The sequence below is a fragment of the Coregonus lavaretus genome, assembly GCF_964263955.1.
Source record: "Coregonus lavaretus genome assembly, chromosome: 2".
In the NCBI taxonomy this organism is placed as follows: domain Eukaryota; kingdom Metazoa; phylum Chordata; class Actinopteri; order Salmoniformes; family Salmonidae; genus Coregonus; species Coregonus lavaretus.
In genome coordinates this window covers 63856578-63879986 of record NC_139989.1, presented here as the reverse complement: position 1 = coordinate 63879986, position 23409 = coordinate 63856578, and the positions used below count along the sequence as shown (strand labels likewise).

Sequence of the window (23409 nt, the reverse complement as noted above, 5' to 3'; positions counted from 1 at the left end):
CCTATCAGACAATTTACAGAGATATGTTATGGTATTAAAGCTCCAAAAATAGTCGTTCTGATTCCCATGTAAAATAGCCTTTTGAGTGGGCGGGGAGCTTTATATTCATGAGCTCGCCTTGACTGACAGGTGTTTGAAACGCCTATGTCAAGCAACTTGGATGCAGTGTTGTAGTAAAATCATCTCAAGCAAAATGAAAGTCACGACAGCTGTGATGGAAACCGAAAAGTTTAGGGGTCATTTTATAAAACGGCGACAGATAATTTCTTTGTTCGACGTGGTGGGATCTTTTTTTGTCTGTAAAATTAATTATGCAGGAAATGGCGGTGGAAACGACTTTATGCGCAGCAAATATTGATAAAATAACCATCATATTGAAGTAAATTTGGAGTCACGCAATGATATGGTGTGTGTGTGGTCCTCCCACTACCACTCGGGAAAGCATGCAGTTTATTAGGCTACAGATGAAATAAGTTATGATGAACTTCACAGGGTGGTGAAAGTGCACGGTGATGAGCTTAATGCTCCTTTCCAATAAATATGGAGGGTCTTATTCTGGTGACATGATCGATGCTTGACAAATAAAAATGTTCTCGCTCTTATCCAACCTACCTGCACTGTGTTTGCTGTTGGCCAGAGCGCAGGTGCCAAGACCAGACAAAACTATCGGTAGAGTTGAAAATGCGATGTAAACACAATGAACTTTTTGAATTTTTATTCGGTAAATGAAAACTTAAGCGAAAAAGTACATTTTGTGTGCACTACGTCATCACGCACGTACTTTTATCCTCAACAGGACCTTTTGGTGGAAACACACCACTGGTGGGAAAATTCACATATTTTCTTTATGCGGATTCTAGAATATTCACATGAAAATCTGTTGCCAATTGATGGAAACCTAGCTACTGATGTAACAAAAAAATATATACATTTCTCGTTTTGGCATGTCTCTTGTGATGCGGTTCACAGCAACACTGACGGATGTATTGACATGACAACTGCATCAGAGTTTTGAACGACCCTTCCTTTTAATTATATTTGCTGACACCCTACAGTCACATCTTGGCACCAGCAGAGTAGCTATCTAACTATATAAACCACGCCCCTCTGCAAACACGCCTTCTCTGATGTTGGTTACAAGGCGCTACTTATTTAATTTAGGTTAGAGAATATCATGTTACCATTGGTGTATTAAAATGAGAGTTGGGATGATATCACCTTAATAATCCCACCTCCTGAATCCAAGTGTTTGACATGGGGGAGGGGACCAGTAACTTTATGATAAAACTTGATCAATGTAGAAGCAACAGTCATTTTTCATACTTTGGTCATCACATTTTGATCTGATTTCATCCAAATATCATCCAATTTCATGAAAAACATGATTTTGACTGTTCATTACCTTTAAGGTAAGTTTTACGGAGCTCAGGTCAGTTTTGCGGAGCTCAAATGTTATCCTTTGTGTGTTTCTGTTGTAGTTTCCAGGAGACAGACAACGCGTGGCATGGAGGCTGCTTGGCCCTGGCAGAGCTGGGGAGAAGAGGCCTGCTGGTGCCCGCTCGTCTCCCGGACGGTACGTAACAACAACCCTGCACATACTTTGCTAGAGCAGTGTGCGGGAGCTTCTTGTATATCAACTACTACTACATATGTCCTCTGTACCAGCAAAGCAACCCCTAGACTGCACTTCCCTTCTCCATAGACCCTCAGTCACAACAGCCAGGCAACAACCCATGGATAAATATGGACAGATTTTATTTTAGTAAAGCTTTTTTTTTTAGGACAGTATTAAATATATACACCTTATCCCATCACCATGCACCTTGTAGTATACAACATATTATAGTCACTTAAATAGTTCCACCCTTGTTATATACAGCGTTCTGTGATCAAATGGAAAGGGTTAACGTTGATATAAAAAGGCTACCCTGGGCCAAGTCAGTGCAGGTGAGAAGGTTTTTGACAGGGTTTCCCCAGTCCCTATAGCCTACGACATGTTGGTTTAAAACATGAGTCTTGCTTTTAGTGTTTGGTAAATATTTGATCATCCTATAGACAGACAGGGGAGGGTCCATGGAGGTTCAACTGTACAGCTCCTTTACATCCTGGTCCTAGACTGGGGGCCACTGTTGACTGCCTGTGCCAGGTGAATGGGGATTGGTTCAACTGGCACTTTAGTGTTCAGCAGCAGAGAGGTCTCCTCCTCAGTGCTCTCCCTCCTCCTGTCTCCATCACCACCCTGGCCTTCTTAGTCGGTCTCTGTTTCTGAGGTGCTGTAAGCTTGGTGTTTTCCCTGGCTGGTAGCTGGCTCTCTCCCCTGGCAGCTCTCTTCACCCCCCTAGCCTTGGCACTAGACTGTTCAGCCTGGCCCTTGGCTGTGTGTACCTGTTTGACCTTCTTAGAGAGGCCTGAAGTTGTGTGTTTCACCTCCCTGGCGAGGGCTGTGGTTGTTGGGGGACAGGGGCAGCTATGGCTGCCAGAGTTTGTTGGTGTTGGACGTACTGACAGGCTGTCTGCTGCAGTAGAGCGGAGGCTGGAGGAGGAGGAGGAGGAGGAGGAGGAGGAGCTAGCCAGCTGGCAGAGAGCCAGGGCTGCAGTCTGTCTCTGTTGGTCACTGGGCTCCTTGTCTGTTTGGGTGGGAGCTGGGCTGGAGCCCTGTTGACTGAGACCCACTGCGATTAAGGCGGCCAGTTTGGAGCAATGATCTGTGCTGGAGCCCCGTTGAAAACCTCTTGAGGCGGCCATTTTGGAGCAGTGATCTGGACTGCCTGGTGTGGCCCTAAGGCTGAGGTTTAATGGCAGGTCCTCCTCTGTGTGCCGTGTTTCAGGACAGCTCCTCCTGCTGGTGAGGAGGTCAGACTCCTGGTCCTTTTTGGAGAGGTTCAGGGGGATCAGATCTTCCTCAGTATCTTCAACCTCATCATCCTCATCTCGTTCAGATGAGGAGTCGTTGCTTTCGTCAGAGGTGGAGGGCTCTGCGCTGTCGGCTGCCGACCTGAATGAGGATGGAAGACATGTAATATGCTTAGACATATACGATTAGACATCCAATGATACATTTGAATTGACTATTTAGAGCTTTAGGTGTTTTGGCTGGTAAAGAGCTTTGAATTTGAATGAACCATGAACCAGTGTGTGAGGAGAATGCTTGTGCATGTTGTATCATCGCTTACCCTCTTTCCATGTGCTTCGTCCCCACTTGCATCAACAAGCTCTGTGGTGCGTCCTCTTTGTTCACGTCTACTCTGATTGGTTGAGAGGCTGGCTCTGGTCCTCCTGATTGGTTGACAGGCTGTGGTTCCCCCAGGACAGTGTATCTGGAACCCTCAGTAGTGTCTCTCTGGGTGAAGGGGTGTGGAGGGCTGGGTCTGTCAGGGGAGCCCAAGGCAGAACACCCCTCCATGGGGCTTAGTCTAATGGGCTTGTCTCCGCTCTGCTCCCCCTGGCTGTTCCCTTCCTCAGTGGGTCTACTGTGAGGTTCACCATGGAGCCTAGGGTGGATGTAGAAGTCATAGTCCCTAGGTCCCAGGCCGGGGCCTGGTCCTGGGCCGTACACATCCAGAGGAAGGTACCTGGAGCCTGGGATGGGGTGGTGGTGGTCTGGGGGGTGGTACAGGCCATAGGGCAGGTGGAGACCGTATCTGTAGGGATACGGAGGGATGTCAGAAGGGTGGGAGTGGTCCGGGTTCAGGGGTATCACAGTTCTTTGTGGGGTCTCCAGGAAGGTAGGCCGGTAGGTCTGGGAGTTTGGCCCAGAAAGGTGATGCATCCTTGGGATGAAGTAGGGCTGGTAGAGGGGGTGGAGGGCCGGGTGGCGATCGGGAAACGGGTAGGGAGGGTACTCGGGTATTATGTGCGGTGGGAGGGGCTTCAGCGGCATGGAGGCTGCGGCCATTGGGCCCCAGGCGAAGGTGGGGTTATGGAATGATGGCATGGGCGGAGTCAGAGACGGCTCCTCTGATTGGTTGTTTGGCGACTTTAGCCCGCCCTCTGGGTTCTCCCGATTGGGTGTGACTTGGAAGAAGGCTGACGGGCGTGGCAAAGCCTTGGCCTCTTTGAGTTCCCTTGTGTCTGATTTGATCACACTCTGAATGTCCTTCCTGACTGGACTCCCACACTCCTCCTCTCTCTCCTCTCTCTCCTCCTTCTCTTCTCTCCTGTTCTCCACTCCTCCTCTGTGACCCTCAGGGGTCATGTCCCGCTTCAAAGGAAGTGGGCCTGAGTTCTCTTTCAGGGTTAAAGATGACAGTTTGTCCTTGGCAGGGCCAGGGGTCTTGGTCTGCCTCCCTGTGTGACCCCCTTTCTGAGATACCAGTGATATGGAGTTCTTACACAGGTTATACTTCATGTGGTTGAAGAGGTGAGACTTCTCGTTGCAAGTGAAGGGGCACTGGAAACACTGGTACTTGTAGGGCTTGCCTGGGGGCCGTGGGATGTAGTGAGGCCTCTTGGGCTTGCGCTCCTGAACGGTGAGCATTTTGGATCTGGTGTGTGTGCAGTTTCACTGGAAAGACAAGAGGAGGAGATAACAGATTGATGGATTAGTTGTGCTGTACATTGACATACATTTATAATGCTTTCTTCACATCATGTCATTATGTGTACAATGAAATGTGGTTTCTTTACATCATTAATGTTCTTTAAGGAAATGTCAGGGTATATTAGTATTTTAGGACCTTTTGTTAATTATCCTTTTGTTGAAGTTTGTTAACACCACATTCTCACAGCGTTTACTGAGTAGGATTAACATAGCTAATAGGCTAGTTTAACTGGTTCAACTAGAGGAGAGGAGAGGAGAGGAGAGGAGAGGAGAGGAGAGGAGAGGAGAGGAGAGGAGGAGGGTAGTTAGGCTAGTTTACACTGACTTCTCCTCTCCTCTGTCTGTGTCCTTTATCTGCTCAGGCCAAAGAAACAAGATCCCTCCCTAAAGTCGTGAAACATATAGTCTAGTCCACAAATATATATATATATACACACCTGGATCTGTCCAAAACGGATCAAGCCAAGCATCCTAGTATGACATTTAGGAGTATTAATTGAGTCAAACTTGTGACAGATGGACAGATAGTAGTGAGGGTCTGCCTCTGTGTGTATAGAGGCACTCAGACTAACCTAGTCCACTAACCGTTGCTCTGTATGTTATGTTTGGAACAAGGAACAACTGTCCAACTTTCACAGTATGCAAACCACCTGTATGTTATTTCCATAGACCCATCACTGTCATGGGTGGCTGGTTAAGTCTCGCTACATAGACCCATCACTGTCATGGGTGGCTGGTTAAGTCTCTCTACATAGACCCATCACTGTCATGGGTGGCTGGTTAAGTCTCTCTACATAGACCCATCACTGTCATGGGTGGCTGGTTAAGTCTCTCTACATAGACCCATCACTGTCATGGGTGGCTGGTTAAGTCTCGCTACATAGACCCATCACTGTCATGGGTGGCTGGTTAAGTCTCGCTACATAGACCCATCACTGTCATGGGTGGCTGGTTAAGTCTCGCTACATAGACCCATCACTGTCATGGGTGGCTGGTTAAGTCTCTCTACATAGACCCATCACTGTCATGGGTGGCTGGTTAAGTCTCGCTACATAGACCCATCACTGTCATGGGTGGCTGGTTAAGTCTCGCTACATAGACCCATCACTGTCATGGGTGGCTGGTTAAGTCTCTCTACATAGACCCATCACTGTCATGGGTGGCTGGTTAAGTCTCTCTACATAGACCCATCACTGTCATGGGTGGCTGGTTAAGTCTCTTTACATAGACCCATCACTGTCATGGGTGGCTGGTTAAGTCTAGAAAAAAATCATAGACCTCACCCAGTCTAGCAGACCTGCATCATAGACCTCACCCAGCCTAGCCGACCTGGAGGGCGTGTAGCGACATGCTCCTCTCTCTCTCACTCTCACTAAACTCTCCGCTGCCTGCCTGAAGGCGTGGGAACCGAAAGGCACCTGTTTCCCATGACTACGCCTGCAGTGCAGCGGGATGCAGCCGATACGGGGCTCTATGCACAGCTCTATTGCAGTAGGCAGCTAGGCTATCTGAGGAGCTCATCACACCAGATCTACCTGGCCTTCTGACAGCATGGTCTTCCTGGAGAGACTGTTACTCAGGAGTCAGGGGCTTACTTACAGGGAAAAGTGTGTATGTATGTGTGTGTGCGCATAGTAAACTGGCTAAGATGCACCAGCACCAGAATAAAGGGCATTAATGCACATCTAAATTGGAACTGGTATTCAAATGAGAACCATCTCAGTTTAACGGATATATAACAATTCCGATTTTTTTCCTTTGAGAAGGAGCTGTCACCTAAGGCCATGTCTTCAGGTTTAGGACACACACACACACACACACAAACACACGGTTCAGGGCTCCGCCTAAAGAGACCGAACTGTTCCGTCACACACTGTCGCAAGAAGTCGTCTCTCAGGTTCCTGCCCAGGTGTGGTGCAGAATGGAACGCCACTCCCTTCTCAAGAAGAGAAATCGGTTGGAAAACCTTTTTAGTTGTAATATCTTGCTTTCATTATCTGGAACATGACCAACACTCATAGTCTACCAGATACAAAGCCCCTCACAGAAACAACTCAATTTTCTTATAGTTTTCCAACTTTCCCAACTCAACCCCCCCTCATCCATATCTTACCAGGTGTTCTTTCTTAGTGAACATCTGGTTAATCTAAACCATCAACATGTTTTAATCATTTCCACGTCCTATGGTCCACTTCCTCTGTCTCAGACATAACAAGCCAGTGTTGACTGTTGAGCTAATTGCCAGGCGTGTTTGTGGGTCCGTCCGTCAGTACCATGCAGGCAGTAGGTTATTAAAACACAGGTAACAGGTGGCATAACAGGTGCACAGTCTCACCTCACCCCAAATACACCTGTAGATTCAGCTTCACATGTACACCCGCACACACTGAACCACAGACAGGTTACAAGGTACCGTTCAAGCTGGATATGTGGAATAAATAACTGCTTGTCGTGATCTGAAGAGCTCGATCGCATTCACCAACTGCCGTTTCCCTTGGCCGGTTAAACCCGTCGTAGTTAGGTAGTGAGAAAGTGGTCTTACCTGCTCTGTTTGTGAGGACCAGCCAGTAGTTCTGTACCAATCTCTCCAGTAGTGTCCCGAGTCCCAAATGTGTGTGTGCTCTCTGCTGCCTGGTCTGTGGTAAGTGTTGATCTGACTTCCTGTCTGTGAGGTCTTGCCTGTCCTGTCACCTTGGGCTAGCTACCTAGGGGGCGGAGCCTACTTTATCCTAACAGTAACAGTAGGGCCCTGAGTGGGCGTGGCCTCCAGCAGCAGTAGATCCCTGAGGGGGCGTAGCCTCCAACTGCATCAGTCGGGCCCTCAGGCAACATCCATCCTAGCTGAATATTACTCAGGCCCTGAGCCACCATTTATATGATGGGAGAAAACCTCTCTCTCTCTCTCTGTGTGTGTGTTAGAGAGAAGTGCTTTAACAGAAGTTCCCACAACATTCCGAGGATGTTGTTAGACATTTGGTAGCAATGAAAAGGTAATTTGCATCCAGGCAAATAAGGGTAATGGTGTTTGGCTCTACCTGTGACTTTATATCAGCGGCAGCCTTTATAATGTTCAGTGTCAACCCAAATCAAACAAAAGTGTTGTTGTTTTTTTACGCAAGTGAACACGCTGGAATTAGAAATGCACGGTAGTGAAATGACAGTAAAGAGAGACGGGCAGCGAGCGTCAACGCTGTCGACGGCGTCGTGTGCTTCAAATTAGAAAGCATGTCTATATTTCTCGTTTCTACTCGAAGCTGCTAGTGAGCGGATAAATTGCCCTTGTGCATTGTTACGTCTGGAATTGACATAGTTAAAAAGTGTCTATTTAGTGTTGATACGTTTAGCTGCCAGTATCTATAGTATATATTTGAAACTTTATGCCTACCTACCTTTTGTTGATTTCGTGCACAGGCTTATAGCAAAGGCAGGCTGCGACTGGGAAACTGAAGGAACGTTCTAGAGATAATACTGCTGTAGAAAAAACGAGACTAGCTAAATTCTTTATAGGCCTACAGTGCATTCGGAATGTATTCAGACCCCTTGACTTTTTCCACATTTTGTTACGTTACAGCCTTATTCTAAAATTGATTAATTAAATTTTTTCTCTCATCAATCTATACACAATACGCCATAATGACAAAGCAAAAACTGGTTTTTAGATTTTTTTGCAAATGTATTAAAAATAAAAAACAGATACCTTATTTACAGTATTCAGACCCTTTGATATGAGACTCGAAATTGAGCTCAGGTGCATCCTGTTTCCATTGATCATGTAGGTGAATGCACCAATTTGTAAGTCGCTCTGGATAAGAGCGTCTGCTAAATGACGTAAATGTAACATAAATGTAAATATAAATCATCCTTGAGATGATTCTACAACTTGATTGGAGTCCACCTGTGGTAAGTTAAATTGATTGGACATGATTTGGAAAGGTACACACCTGTCTGTATAAGATCCCACAGTTGACATTGCATGTCAGAGCAAAAACCAAGCCATGAGGTCGAAGGAATTGTCTGTAGAGTTCCGAGACAGGATTGTGTCGAGGCACAGATGTGGGGAAGTGTACCAAAAAATGTCTGCAGCATTGAAGGTCCCCAAGAACACAGTGGCCTCCATCATTCTTAAATGGAAGAAGTTTGGTACCACCAAGACTCTTCCTAGAGCTGGCCACCCGGCCAAACTGGGCAATCAGGGGAGAAGGGCCTTGTTCAGGGAGGTGACCAAGAACCCGATGGTCACTCTGACAGAGCGACAGAGTTTTTCAGCGACTGGGACTAGGAGACGAGTCAGGATTGAGGGAAAGATGAATCGAGTAAAGTATAGAGAGATCCTTGATGAAAACCTGCTCCAGAGCGCTCAGGACTTCAGACTGGGGCGAAGGTTCACCTTCCAACAGGACAACAACCCTAACCACACAGCCAAGACAACGCAGGAGTGGCTTCGGGACAAGTCTCTGAATGTCCTTGAGTGGCCCAGCCAAAACCCGGACTTGAACCATATCGAGCGTCTCTGGAGAGACCTGAAAATAACTGTGCAGCAACGCTCCCCATTCAACCTGACAGAGCTTGAGAGGATCTGCAGAGAAGAATGGGAGAAACTCCCCAAATACAGGTGTGCCAAGCTTGTAGCGCATACCCAAAAACACTCAAGGCAGTAATTAATGCCAAGTGCTTCAACAAAGCACTGAGTAAAGGGTCTGAATACTTATGTAAATGTCATATTTCCGTTTTTTTAATTTTTAATACATTTGCTAAAATTTCTAAAAACCTGTTTTTGCTTTGTCATTGTGGGATAGATAAAAATAAAAAATTTAGTCCATTTTAGAATAAGGCTGTAACGTAACAAAAATGTGGAAAAAGTCAAGATCTGAATACTTTCAGAATGCACTGTACATAGCGAACACAACAAATACAACTGTTTATTATGGACTCTCATGACATTAAGTTGGCATACGCTACACAGTGTATGTGAATTGACGCTCTCTACTAGAGCACGCAAAATTTGCTGCCATTGAATGTGGTTTTGGCTTAAGTAGTTTACTCTTGGCTGTTATCAGCTTTCATTTCCGATGAGTCATGTCACCCTGCTTTTCCCTCTCCAGTTCTCAGGTAGTGTGTATCAGAAACTTGTGGGTAAAACTGGTTGAAATAACGTCATTTCAACATCATTTCAACCAGTTTTGCCCACTAGGTTTACCTGCGGTACACCGTCATAGGAGTTGAAGTTGCTTATTCCACCACAGTAGCGAAAACTATCGTAGGGTTTCTCTCTTGGCAATAAAAGATGTGAGAGGTGTTGGTTTACATCAACACTATTAATCCCACCAGTCACTGAGTCTCTTGCATTAAAGTAAACCAATGAGGCCAGGAGAGGAAGACGTTCTGAATAGGTCACATGACTTAGAATCCCACATGAACAACAATAAAACTGCCATTGTGATAAAACTGTTGTCAGGGGAGATGGAGAAAGCTATGATGTGATTGGACTTATGGATTTAGTAAAACAGTAGTAATGCAGCTATGTATACCTTACACCAACAAAATGGCAATCACACAATTTCAATAGATTAGTTATATATCACTTTATTGATGACCTGCAGTGAGGGAAAAAAGTATTTGATCCCCTGCTGATTTTGTACGTTTGCCCACTGACAAAGAAATGATCAGTCTACCCCTGATTTTGAGACTTTTTTCCTGCAAGGATAATGTGCATGTCGGGGTGATCCGTCTCTGAAGGCTTCATTGGTTTTTCTTCTTTCTCTAAAGTAAAACAAACTCTTTATTATTAATAACTAAAGTACATGTTGTATGGAAATCTGTCCCTTTGTACTGATTATTCTGCGGTGGTGAAGTTGTGAAAGCTCTCTGGATCCGTCATCCAGCTCCTTTCTTGGCCTGTATTCATAAAGCATCTTGGTAGGAGTCCCACCTGTCTATGTAACCTTGTTGATTAAAAAAAATATATATGGCAGGTCTCTCTCCCCCCTGTCATGTGAATTTCTATCTCTAATTCAACCTAAGCTTGAATCATTACCAGAGGTTGTAAGGCTCTGGTTTTAATCATCAATGATTCAAGGTCCACAACTCACAAGTCTTATCTGTATTTTTATTCATGGAGAGAGCTCTGGTTTCAAAGACCCAAACATACGATTTTATACCTCCTGGACTTGACTCCTCCCACCTTTGTACCGCCCCCTCTGTTAGTGGGTTGACACTACATGATAATTCTAACATTTATACTGTATTTGGGGTAAAATCCTTTAGTCATTATTCTTAAAATCCAAATTAATCTAACACCCCCCCCAAAAAAAGAAAAAAGAAATGATCAGTCTATAATTTTAATGGTAGGTTTATTTGAACAGTGAGAGACAGAATTTAAAAAATATATACAGAAACGCATGTCAAAAATGTTATACATTTATTTGCATTTTAAGGAGGGGAATAAGTATTTGACCCCCTCTCAATCAGAAAGATTTCTGGCTCCCAGGTGTCTTTTATACAGGTAACGAGCTGAGATTAGGAGCACACTCTTAAAGGGAGTGCTCCTAATCTCAGCTTGTTACCTGTATAAAAGACACCTGTCCACAGAAGCAATCAATCAATCAGATTCCAAACTCTCCACCATGGCCAAGACCAAAGAGCTCTCCAAGGATGTCAGGGACAAGATTGTAGACCTACACAAGGCTAGAATGGGCTACAAGACCATCGCCAAGCAGCTTGGTGAGAAGGTGACAACAGTTGGTGCAATTATTCGCAAATGAAAGAAACACAAAATAACTGTCAATCTCCCTCGGCCTGGGGCTCCATGCAAGATCTCACCTCGTGGAGTTGCAATGATCATGAGAACGGTGAGGAATCAGCCCAGAACTACACGGGAGGATCTTGTCAATGATCTCAAGGCAGCTGGGACCATAGTCACCAAGAAAACAATTGGTAACACACTACGCCGTGAAGGACTGAAATCCTGCAGCGCCCGCAAGGTCCCCCTGCTCAAGAAAGCACATATACAGGGCCGTCTGAAGTTTGCCAATGAACATCTGAATGATTCAGAGGAGAACTGGGTGAAAGTGTTGTTGTCAGATGAGACCAAAATCGAGCTCTTTGGTATCAACAACTCGCCGTGTTTGGAGGAGGAGGAATGCTGCCTATGACCCCAAGAACACCATCCCCACCGTGAAACATGGAGGTGGAAACATTATGCTTTGGGGGTGTTTTTCTGCTAAGGGGACAGGACAACTTCACCGCATCAAAGGGACAATGGACGGGGCCATGTACCGTCAAATCTTGGGTGAGAACCTCCTTCCCTCAGCCATGGCATTGAAAATGGGTCTTGGATGGGTATTCCAGCATGACAATGACCAAAAAAAACACACGGCCAAGGCAACAAAGGAGTGGCTCAAGAAGAAGAACATTAAGGTCCTGGAGTGGCCTAGCCAGTCTCCAGACCTTAATCCCATAGAAAATCTGTGGAGGGAGCTGAAGGTTCGAGTTGCCAAACGTCAGCCTCGAAACCTTAATGACTTGGAGAAGATCTGCAAAGAGGAGTGGGACAAAATCCCTCCTGAGATGTGTGCAAACCTGGTGGCCAACTACAAGAAACGTCTGACCTCTGTGATTGCCAACAAGGGTTTTGCCACCAAGTACTAAGTCATGTTTTGCAGAGTGGTCAAATACTTATTTCCCTCATTAAAATGCAAATCAATGTATAACATTTTTGACATGCGTTTTTCTGGATTATTTTGTTGTTATTCTGTCTCTCACTGTTCAAATAAACCTACCATTAAAATTATAGACTGATCATGTCTTTGTCAGTGGGCAAACGTACAAAATCAGCAGGGGATCAAATACTTTTTTCCCTCACTGTACATATTAAGTTATAATGAACTGCCTGTACACTACTTCTGAACTCTTTATAAATGTTAGCGTTGTCTCTCTCTCTGTCTCTGTCTAACCTCTCTCTCTCTCTCTCTCTCTCATATATATCTCTCTCTCATATCTCTCTCTCCCTCCAGTGGTGCCTCTGATCCTGAAGGCCCTGGTCTATGATGAAAAGAGAGGAGCGTGTAGCGTTGGTTCTAACGTACGGGACGCAGCCTGCTACGTCTGCTGGGCGTTTGCCAGGGCCTACGAGCCCACCGAGCTAAAGCCCTTCGTCACGCAGATCGCCTGGTAACACTTCTTCATCATCCTCCTCTGTCTCTCTGACCCCGGTTCGGGGTCAATTTCCTTTTTTAATTTGCTCAATTCAGGTAGTGAATTGAAATTCAGTTCATGAATTGATGTCAATTGAAGATTTGTTTGAAAACTTGCACATCTCAAGGTAGGATTCTGGCCTAAGGTTAAACATGGGCTTTTAGATGACAATGTTTCAAATACAGTCCACTTCAAGATCTCGTTAGAATTGTCCTTAATGATAGTAGTTCACAGCAGCATAAACAACAGACACTACATTGAGGTTTGTTAAGGGGGGGGGGCAACTCAATATTAGGAAGGTGTTCCTATTGTTTTGTACACCCAGAGTAGACGCCTATTTCAAATTATTTTAGAATGCAAAGAATCTTTTTAGATTTTCGCTCTATCGCTAACGACAAATGATTGCATCTTGTTATTATATTTAACTACCGGTTGTTTTTTTTGTTAATAAGAGCGTAATCGTATATTTCCCATCTGCGCAAGGCTATGGGCTTCCGAGTGGCGCAGTGGTCTAAGGCACTGCATCTCAGTGCTTGAGGTGTCACTACAGACCCCCTGGTTCGATTCCAGGCTGTATCACAACCGGCCGTGATTGGGAGTCCCATAGGGCGGCGCACAATTGTTCCAGCGTCGTCCGGGTTTGGCCGGTGTAGGCCGTCATTGTAAATAAGAATTTGTTCTTAACTGACTTGCATAGTTAAATAAAGGTAAAATAAAAATAAATAAATACTAGGCTACTTCTGCTTTCTTGCTATGCAATACTTCACCCACTAGAAACAGTGTGTACGCATGGTCTAAAGTTTGATTATCATAGTTCCCAGTAACAACAGTATCTTATGTACTGTGGTCATTATCATAGTTCCCAGTAACAACAACAGTATTGTATGTACTGTGGTGGTTATCATAGTTCCCAGTAACAACAACAGTATCGTATGTACTGTGGTCGTTATCATAGTTCCCAGTAACAACAGTATCGTATGTACTGTGGTCGTTATCATAGTTCCCAGTAACAACAGTATTGTATGTACTGTGGTCATGATCATAGTTCCCAGTAACAACATCAGTATCGTATGTACTGTGGTCATTATCATAGTTCCCAGTAACAACAGTATTGTATGTACTGTGGTCATTATCATAGTTCCCAGTAACAACAGTATCTTATGTACTGTGGTCATGATCATAATTCCCAGTAACAACAACAGTATCTTATGTACTGTGGTCGTTATCATAGTTCCCAGTAACAACAGTATTGTATGTACTGTGGTCATTATCATAGTTCCCAGTAACAACAACAGTATCGTATGTAATGTGGTCGTTATCATAGTTCCCAGTAACAACAGTATCTTATGTACTGTGGTCATGATCATAGTTCCCAGTAACAACATCAGTATCGTATGTACTGTGGTCATTATCATAGTTCCCAGTAACAACAGTATTGTATGTACTGTGGTCGTTATCATAGTTCCCAGTAACAACAGTATCTTATGTACTGTGGTCATGATCATAGTTCCCAGTAACAACATCAGTATTGTATGTACTGTGGTCATTATCATAGTTCCCAGTAACAACAGTATTGTATGTACTGTGGTCGTTATCATAGTTCCCAGTAACAACAGTATCTTATGTACTGTGGTCATGATCATAGTTCCCAGTAACAACAACAGTATCGTATGTACTGTGGTCGTTATCATAGTTCCCAGTAACAACAGTATTGTATGTACTGTGGTCGTTATCATAGTTCCCAGTAACAACAGTATCGTATGTACTGTGTTCGTTATCATAGTTCCCAGTAACAACAACAGTATCGTATGCACTGTGGTCATTATCATAGTTCCCAGTAACAACAACAGTATCGTATGTACTGTGGTCATTATCATAGTTCCCAGTAACAACAACAGTATCGTATGTACTGTGGTCGTTATCATAGTTCCCAGTAACAACAGTATTGTATGTACTGTGGTCATTATCATAGTTCCCAGTAACAACAACAGTATCGTATGTAATGTGGTCGTTATCATAGTTCCCAGTAACAACAGTATCTTATGTACTGTGGTCATGATCATAGTTCCCAGTAACAACATCAGTATCGTATGTACTGTGGTCATTATCATAGTTCCCAGTAACAACAGTATTGTATGTACTGTGGTCGTTATCATAGTTCCCAGTAACAACAGTATCTTATGTACTGTGGTCATGATCATAGTTCCCAGTAACAACATCAGTATCGTATGTACTGTGGTCATTATCATAGTTCCCAGTAACAACAGTATTGTATGTACTGTGGTCGTTATCATAGTTCCCAGTAACAACAGTATCTTATGTACTGTGGTCATGATCATAGTTCCCAGTAACAACAACAGTATCGTATGTACTGTGGTCGTTATCATAGTTCCCAGTAACAACAGTATTGTATGTACTGTGGTCGTTATCATAGTTCCCAGTAACAACAGTATCGTATGTACTGTGTTCGTTATCATAGTTCCCAGTAACAACAACAGTATCGTATGCACTGTGGTCATTATCATAGTTCCCAGTAACAACAACAGTATCGTATGTACTGTGGTCATTATCATAGTTCCCAGTAACAACAACAGTATCGTATGTACTGTGGTCGTTATCATAGTTCCCAGTAACAACAGTATTGTATGTACTGTGGTCATTATCATAGTTCCCAGTAACAACAACAGTATCGTATGTAATGTGGTCGTTATCATAGTTCCCAGTAACAACAGTATCTTATGTACTGTGGTCATGATCATAGTTCCCAGTAACAACATCAGTATCGTATGTACTGTGGTCATCATCATAGTTCCCAGTAACAACAGTATTGTATGTACTGTGGTCGTTATCATAGTTCCCAGTAACAACAGTATCTTATTTACTGTGGTCATGATCATAGTTCCCAGTAACAACAACAGTATATTATGTACTGTGGTCGTTATCATAGTTCCCAGTAACAACATCAGTATCGTATGTACTGTGGTCATTATCATAGTTCCCAGTAACAACAACATTATCGTATGTACTGTGGTGGTTATCATAGTTCCCAGTAACAACAACTGTATCGTATGTACTGTGGTCGTTATCATAGTTCCCAGTAACAACAGTATCTTATGTACTGTGGTCATGATCATAGTTCCCAGTAACAACAACAGTATCGTATGTACTGTGGTCGTTATCATAGTTCCCAGTAACAACAGTATTGTATGTACTGTGGTCGTTATCATAGTTCCCAGTAACAACAGTATCGTATGTACTGTGGTCATTATCATAGTTCCCAGTAACAACAACAGTATCGTATGTACTGTGGTCGTTATCATAGTTCCCAGTAACAACAGTATTGTATGTACTGTGGTCGTTATCATAGTTCCCAGTAACAACAGTATCTTATGTACTGTGGTCATGATCATAGTTCCCAGTAACAACATCAGTATCGTATGTACTGTGGTCATTATCATAGTTCCCAGTAACAACAGTATTGTATGTACTGTGGTCGTTATCATAGTTCCCAGTAACAACAGTATCTTATTTACTGTGGTCATGATCATAGTTCCCAGTAACAACAACAGTATATTATGTACTGTGGTCGTTATCATAGTTCCCAGTAACAACATCAGTATCATATGTACTGTGGTCATTATCATAGTTCCCAGTAACAACAACATTATCGTATGTACTGTGGTGGTTATCATAGTTCCCAGTAACAACAACTGTATCGTATGTACTGTGGTTGTTATCATAGTTCCCAGTAACAACAGTATCATATGTACTGTGGTCGTTATCATAGTTCCCAGTAACAACAGTATCGTATGTACTGTGGTCGTTATCATAGTTCCCAGTAACAACAGTATTGTATGTACTGTGGTCATTATCATAGTTCCCAGTAACAACAACATTATCGTATGTAATGTGGTCGTTATCATAGTTCCCAGTAACAACAGTATCTTATGTACTGTGGTCATGATCATAGTTCCCAGTAACAACATCAGTATCGTATGTACTGTGGTCATTATCATAGTTCCCAGTAACAACAGTATTGTATGTACTGTGGTCGTTATCATAGTTCCCAGTAACAACAGTATCTTATGTACTGTGGTCATGATCATAGTTCCCAGTAACAACAACAGTATCGTATGTACTGTGGTCGTTATCATAGTTCCCAGTAACAACAGTATTGTATGTACTGTGGTCATTATCATAGTTCCCAGTAACAACAACAGTATTGTATGTACTGTGGTCATTATCATAGTTCCCAGTAACAACAACAGTATCGTATGTAATGTGGTCGTTATCATAGTTCCCAGTAACAACAGTATCTTATGTACTGTGGTCATGATCATAGTTCCCAGTAACAACATCAGTATCGTATGTACTGTGGTCATTATCATAGTTCCCAGTAACATCCGTATTGTATGTACTGTGGTCATTACCACAAGCCTCTGTCTCTGCCTGCTCCTCATCCACACCTCAGCATGATGAAACCATCTCTCTCTGGCTGTTAAGCCATACTACGTGTCTAACTCGTTTGGTTTGGAGCGGTGTCCAGGCTTATTGTATTTCACTGGCAGGCAGACAGGCAGGCAGACGCTCCTTTGTCCCTGAAAGGATTAAAGGTGACTGAAGGTCTTGTGTTAATGTTACTGTGGATGACTGGATGTTCCTTGCCATGCTGAGGAGAGAGTGATGAGAGAAGAAGAGAGGAGGAAGTGGTGAGAGGAGAGAGTGATGAGTGGAGGGCCTTGGTTGTCAGTCAGGTATCTCCTGTTTGTGTGCAGGTTCTGGTCTCAGGTGTCAGTCAGGTATCTCTGTGTGTGTGCAGGTCTCAGGTGTCAGTCAGGTATCTCTGTGTGTGATCAGGTGTCAGTCAGGTATGTGTGTGTGTGCTGGTTCAGGTGTCAGTCAGGTATCTCTGTATGTGCAGGTTCAGGTATCAGGTGTCAGTCAGGTATCTGTGTGTGTGTGTGTGTGTGTGCAGGTTCAGGTATCAGGTGTCAGTCAGGTATCTGTGTGTGGGTTCAGGTATCAGGTGTCAGTCAGGTATCTCTGTGTGTGTGCAGGTTCAGGTATCAGGTGTCAGTCAGGTATCTCTGTGTGTGTGCAGGTTCAGGTCTCAGGTGTCAGTCAGGTATCTCTGTGTGTGTTCAGGTCTCAGGTGTCAGTCAGGTATCTCTGTGTGTGCAGGTTCAGGTATCAGGTGTCAGTCAGGTATCTCTGTGTGTGTGCAGGTATCAGGTGTCAGTCAGGTATCTCTGTGTGTGCAGGTTCAGGTATCATGTGTCAGTCAGGTATCTCTGTGTATGTTCATGTATCAGGTGTCAGTCAGGCATCTCTGTGTGCAGGTTCAGGTATCAGGTGTCAGTCAGGTATCTCTGTGTGCAGGTTCACGTCTCAGGTGTCAGTCAGGTGTCTCTGTGTGTGTGCAGGTTCAGGTGTCAGTCAGGTATCTCTCTGTGTGCAGATTCAGGTATCAGGTGTCAGTCAGGTATCTCTGTGTGTGTTCAGGTATCAGGTGTCAGTCAGGTATCTCTGTGTGTGTGCAGGTTCAGGTATCAGGTGTCAGTCAGGTATCTCTGTGTGTGTGCAGGTATCAGGTGTAGCTCTAAGCTGTGCATGACTCCACACCTTTCCTACCTGTGTCTGCAGAGAAGTTCACATTAATTTAGATGCCCTGCTTCTCCCTCCCTCTCTCCTTCCTCCCTCCTTTCTCTCCCTCCCTCCTTTCTCTCCCTCCCTCCCTCCCTCCCTCCCTCCCTCCCTCCCTCCCTCCCTCCCTCCCTCCCTCCCTCCCTCCCTCCCTCCCTCCCTCCCTCCCTCCCTCCCTCCCTCCCTTTCCATCCCCCTTTCTCTCCCTTCCTCCCTCCCCCCTCCCTCCGTGGACGTGTGTGGGCCTGTGGGCCCCTGTGACTGTGCAGATCAGCTCTGCAGTGTCAGTTTGAACGCCCCCCCCCTACACACACCAGCCTCCTGTTCATTCCCAGCCCTGCAGCCAGCCCTGCCAGGTTTCGCCTGGCGTGGTTGGTTTCGGTGGCTGTTTGGTAGCGGGGCTCAGGCATGCTCGGTCCTGCTCCTGATTTCATCAAGGCCTCATGACATTTTTATTCCTTTAGTGTGCTGTTTGCATGCAACACAACCGTTTGTTGTCACGAACACACGGGGGTGTGCACACGCACGCACACAGACGGTGTGCTTGGTCACTATTAGACACTGTCACTCAGGATAAGATGCAGGATGTCCTCGGGAACTATCTCTTTCTTTATTTTCCTCCCCCCAGTCCGTGGACTGTTGCTCACTGAAACCAGAGTGGTTAGTCAGGTTAGAGTCCAGGGACAGAGACAACATATTTAGTCAGGTTAGTGTCCAGGGACAGAGAGAACAGATTTAGTCAGGTTAGTGTCCAGTGACAGAGAGAACAGATTTAGTCAGGTTAGGGTTAGTGTCCAGGGACAGAGAGAACAGAGTTAGTCAGATTAGGGTTAGTGTCCAGGCACAGAGAGAACAGAGTTAGTCAGGTTAGTGTCCAGGGACAGAGAGAACAGAGTTAGTCAGGTTAGTGTCCAGGGACAGAGAGAACAGAGTTAGTCAGGTTAGTGTCCAGGGACAGAGAGAACAGTGGGAGAGCAAACAGAGCCTGGGGCAGTTTCTCCCTCCCTACCTGGCTGGCTGCCTGGCTGGCTGGCTGTCAGAGGGACTGAGTATCCCTCAGCAGCCTAGTTCACACACCTACACCTTCCTATAACACTTAGAGGGAGGACAGAAAGAGATTGTGAAGGAGGAAAGAAATAGTGGAATGATTTGTAAGGAGAGAGAGAAGAGATGAGATGTCAACGGCGTGATGAAAGACCACTATCAGTGACTACAGGAGGGTCCCAGAGTCAGTGACTACGGGAGGATCCCAGAGTCAGTGACTACGGGAGGGTCCCCCAGAGTCGGTGACTACGGGAGGGTCCCCCAGAGTCGGTGACTACGGGAGGGTCCCCCAGAGTCGGTGACTACGGGAGGGTCCCCCAGAGTCGGTGACTACGGGAGGGTCCCCCAGAGTCGGTGACTACGGGAGGGTCCCCCAGAGTCGGTGACTACGGGAGGGTCCCCCAGAGTCGGTGACTACGGGAGGGTCCCCCAGAGTCGGTGACTACGGGAGGGTCCCCCAGAGTCGGTGACTACGGGAGGGTCCCCCAGAGTCGGTGACTACGGGAGGGTCCCCCAGAGTCAGTGACTACAGGAGGGTCCCCCAGAGTCAGTGACTACAGAAGGGTCCCCCAGAGTCAGATGTAATCATAGGTTACTTCAGGTTGTTGTTGGCACGTCGTCAACTTGTTGAGTTTTGGTTCTCAGTACAGATTAGGTCGTTTTTCTTCAGTTGGTCGACTAAGAAACTGGCCAACACTTTACTTGAGTGGTAGCTTAGTAGTTCATAATGCTTTTATCAACAACCACAAGGTCGAAATATACTTCTCCCATGGGCAAAGAAATTCAAAAGGGGTGATGATATTAATTAATAGTAATTTCGATCCGAATGTGCAAATTATCCAAATAGATACACAAGGTAGATGGATTATTTTAAATATGTTATTGGACCATAAACAGATATGTCTCATTAACCTTTACGGACCAAATAATGATGATCCACAATTCTTTGACAATATATATAATAAATTATCAACCCTGCAAGCAATTCAAGACAATATTATTATGGTGGGGGATTATAATACTGTTTTAAATAGCTCAATGGACCGTAAAGGAAATCACACCACAAACAATCACCCACATGCTCTTAAGGAAATTGTGAATGTCATGGATACATTAGAACTAGTAGATACAGTGGGGGAAAAAAGTATTTAGTCAGCCACCAATTGTGCAAGTTCTCCCACTTAAAAAGATGAGAGAGGCCTGTAATTTTCATCATAGGTACACGTCAACTATGACAGACAAAATGAGGAAAAAAATCCAGAAAATCACATTGTAGGATTTTTAATGAATTTATTTGCTAATTATGGTGGAAAATAAGTATTTGGTCACCTACAAACAAGCAAGATTTCTGGCTCTCACAGACCTGTAACTTCTTCTTTAAGAGGCTCCTCTGTCCTCCACTCGTTACCTGTATTAATGGCACCTGTTTGAACTTGTTATTAGTATAAAAGACACCTGTCCACAACCTCAAACAGTCACACTCCAAACTCCACTATGGCCAAGACCAAAGAGCTGTCAAAGGACACCAGAAACAAAATTGTAGACCTGCACCAGGCTGGGAAGACTGAATCTGCAATAGGTAAGCAGCTTGGTTTGAAGAAATCAACTGTGGGAGCAATTATTAGGAAATGGAAGACATACAAGACCACTGATAATCTCCCTCGATCTGGGGCTACACGCAAGATCTCACCCCGTGGTGTCAAAATGATCACAAGAACGGTGAGCAAAAATCCCAGAACCACACGGGGGGACCTAGTGAATGACCTGCAGAGAGCTGGGACAAAAGTAACAAAGCCTACCATCAGTAACACACTACGCCGCCAGGGACTCAAATCCTGCAGTGCCAGACGTGTCCCCCTGCTTAAGCCAGTACATGTCCAGGCCCGTCTGAAGTTTGCTAGAGTGCATTTGGATGATCCAGAAGAGGATTGGGAGAATGTCATATGGTCAGATGAAACCAAAATAGAACTTTTTGGTAAAAACTCAACTCGTCGTGTTTGGAGGACAAAGAATGCTGAGTTGCATCCAAAGAACACCATGCCTACTGTGAAGCATGGGGGTGGAAACATCATGCTTTGGGGCTGTTTTTCTGCAAAGGGACCAGGACGACTGATCCGTGTAAAGGAAAGAATGAATGGGGCCATGTATCGTGAGATTTTGAGTGAAAACCTCCTTCCATCAGCAAGGGCATTGAAGATGAAACGTGGCTAGGTCTTTCAGCATGACAATGATCCCAAACACACCGCCCGGGCAATGAAGGAGTGGCTTCGTAAGAAGCATTTCAAGGTCCTGGAGTGGCCTAGCCAGTCTCCAGATCTCAACCCCATAGAAAATCTTTGGAGGGAGTTGAAAGTCTGTGTTGCCCAGCGACAGCCCCAAAACATCACTGCTCTAGAGGAGATCTGCATGGACGAATGGGCCAAAATACCAGCAACAGTGTGTGAAAACCTTGTGAAGACTTACAGAAAACGTTTGACCTGTGTCATTGCCAACAAAGGGTATACAATTAATCCTCCAGAAACGACAGAACAAATAATGCAACAAATATTGTGGTTAAATTAAAATATACTAATTGACAAAAAACCTTTATTTTTTGACAGAATGTTTAAAAAAGGTATAATCTTCGTAAATGATATCATCGGTAGGACTAGTGGAGTTATGTCGCAAATGCAGCTAACAAAACCATATGGAAATGTCTGCACTACCCAAAATTACAACCAAATAATTGCAGCCTTACCGCAAAAGTGGAAGCGGAAAGTGGAAGGGGGAGAAAGTAAGGAACTTGTCTGTCGGCCTTGCATTAAAGAACATAATTGGTTAAGGAAAACTGTGATAAATAAAAAAGTATATCAGTTTCACTTAAGGACCAAAGGATTGACAGCCGTCCCATATAGATTGCAAAATAGTTGGGAAGAGATTTTTGACGTACCGATCCCATGGCATAGTGTTTATGAACTGACACGCAAAACGACACCGGATTCAAAAATTTGAATCTTTCAATTTAAATTATTATATAAAATTCTTGCTACCAATAGAATGTTATTTATATGGGGGATACAATCTTCCCAGCTCTGCAGATTTTGCTGTGAAGAGACAGAATCATTAGATCATTTGTTTTGGTTCTGTCCATTTGTAGCTTGTTTTTGGACACAGGTCCAGGAATGGCTAAAGGATTGCAATATTTACCTGGAGCTAACCTTGCAGATCGCATTACTGGGTGATCTGAAAAGTCATAGTCAATCGATCAATAATATAATAATACTTTTAGCAAAAATGTTTATTTTTAATTCACAATCTGTAGAAGCAATGAGAATAGAAAGGTTCAGAACTTTTGTAAAACATCACAGAACGGTTGAAATATATATGGCAAATAGAAATCCTATATGGATGGTGTTAAGAGATAGATGGGAGGTATTGAATAGAGTTGAAGGATGGGACTAATAACAAATAACAACAAATAATAACAAAGATAGCTCATAATGTAAGCATACTGTGTCCATAATAAGTATATAGGTTGTATGTTGGGAGCTTTTGGGAAAGAGCACAGTTAGAAAGATATGGCATATAGAAGCAAACCGGATGGACATCATGAAAATGATCGGAGAGGTTGAGAGTAGAAGAAGTTCAGGAGCAATTTTTTTATATATATATATATATATATATATATATATATATATATATATATATATATATATATATATATATATATATATATATATATATATATATATATATATATATATATATATATATATATATATAATAGAATTATTGTAAAATTAACTGTGTCCATAAGGTGTAGATAGTAAGTATAGACCGGAAGTAGAGGCCTGGGCATTGTTGTTCACTAATTTACTCCAAGTAGGGAAAGGATGGCGGGGTTGAAAAGTAATAAAGGGGAGTATATATATAAAAAAAACATGGGGGATTGGAAGTGATGCAGACAATTACATTGATAGAAGATACAATCTATCTGCAATATTAAGCTG

The 23409-nt window shown here is 44.0% G+C and overlaps 2 protein-coding genes across 2 annotated transcripts in view; one reads left to right on the top strand and one right to left on the bottom strand.

The window, feature by feature from the left end:
- The window catches only part of tbcd (tubulin folding cofactor D), a 97277-nt gene that overhangs the window by 12490 nt on the left and 61378 nt on the right, over positions 1-23409 (top strand). The window contains exons 14-15 of the mRNA XM_084179877.1: positions 1479-1573; positions 12553-12709. Coding sequence (XP_084036003.1) covers positions 1479-1573; positions 12553-12709 — 252 coding nt within the window. The remainder of the gene's footprint in view (positions 1-1478; positions 1574-12552; positions 12710-23409) is intronic.
- LOC311143978 (zinc finger protein 750-like) lies at positions 709-7209 on the bottom strand. Its single transcript, XM_084179888.1, has 3 exons — positions 7083-7209; positions 3174-4504; positions 709-2995 (listed from the first exon to the last, which is right to left on the bottom strand). Exons 2-3 carry the CDS (start codon positions 4475-4477, stop codon positions 2182-2184), a joined length of 2118 nt encoding a protein of 705 aa, XP_084036014.1. The 5' UTR covers positions 4478-4504; positions 7083-7209; the 3' UTR covers positions 709-2181.

Bases quoted from the DNA above. Each gene is read 5' to 3' on its own strand.
- LOC311143978 (XM_084179888.1), bottom strand. From the start codon at position 4,477: ATGCTCACCGTTCAGGAGCGCAAGCCCAAGAGGCCTCACTACATCCCA. The intron at 2,996-3,173 runs GTAAGCGATGAT...ATCCTCATTCAG, and splicing joins ACGAAGCACATGGAAAGAGG to GTCGGCAGCCGACAGCGCAG.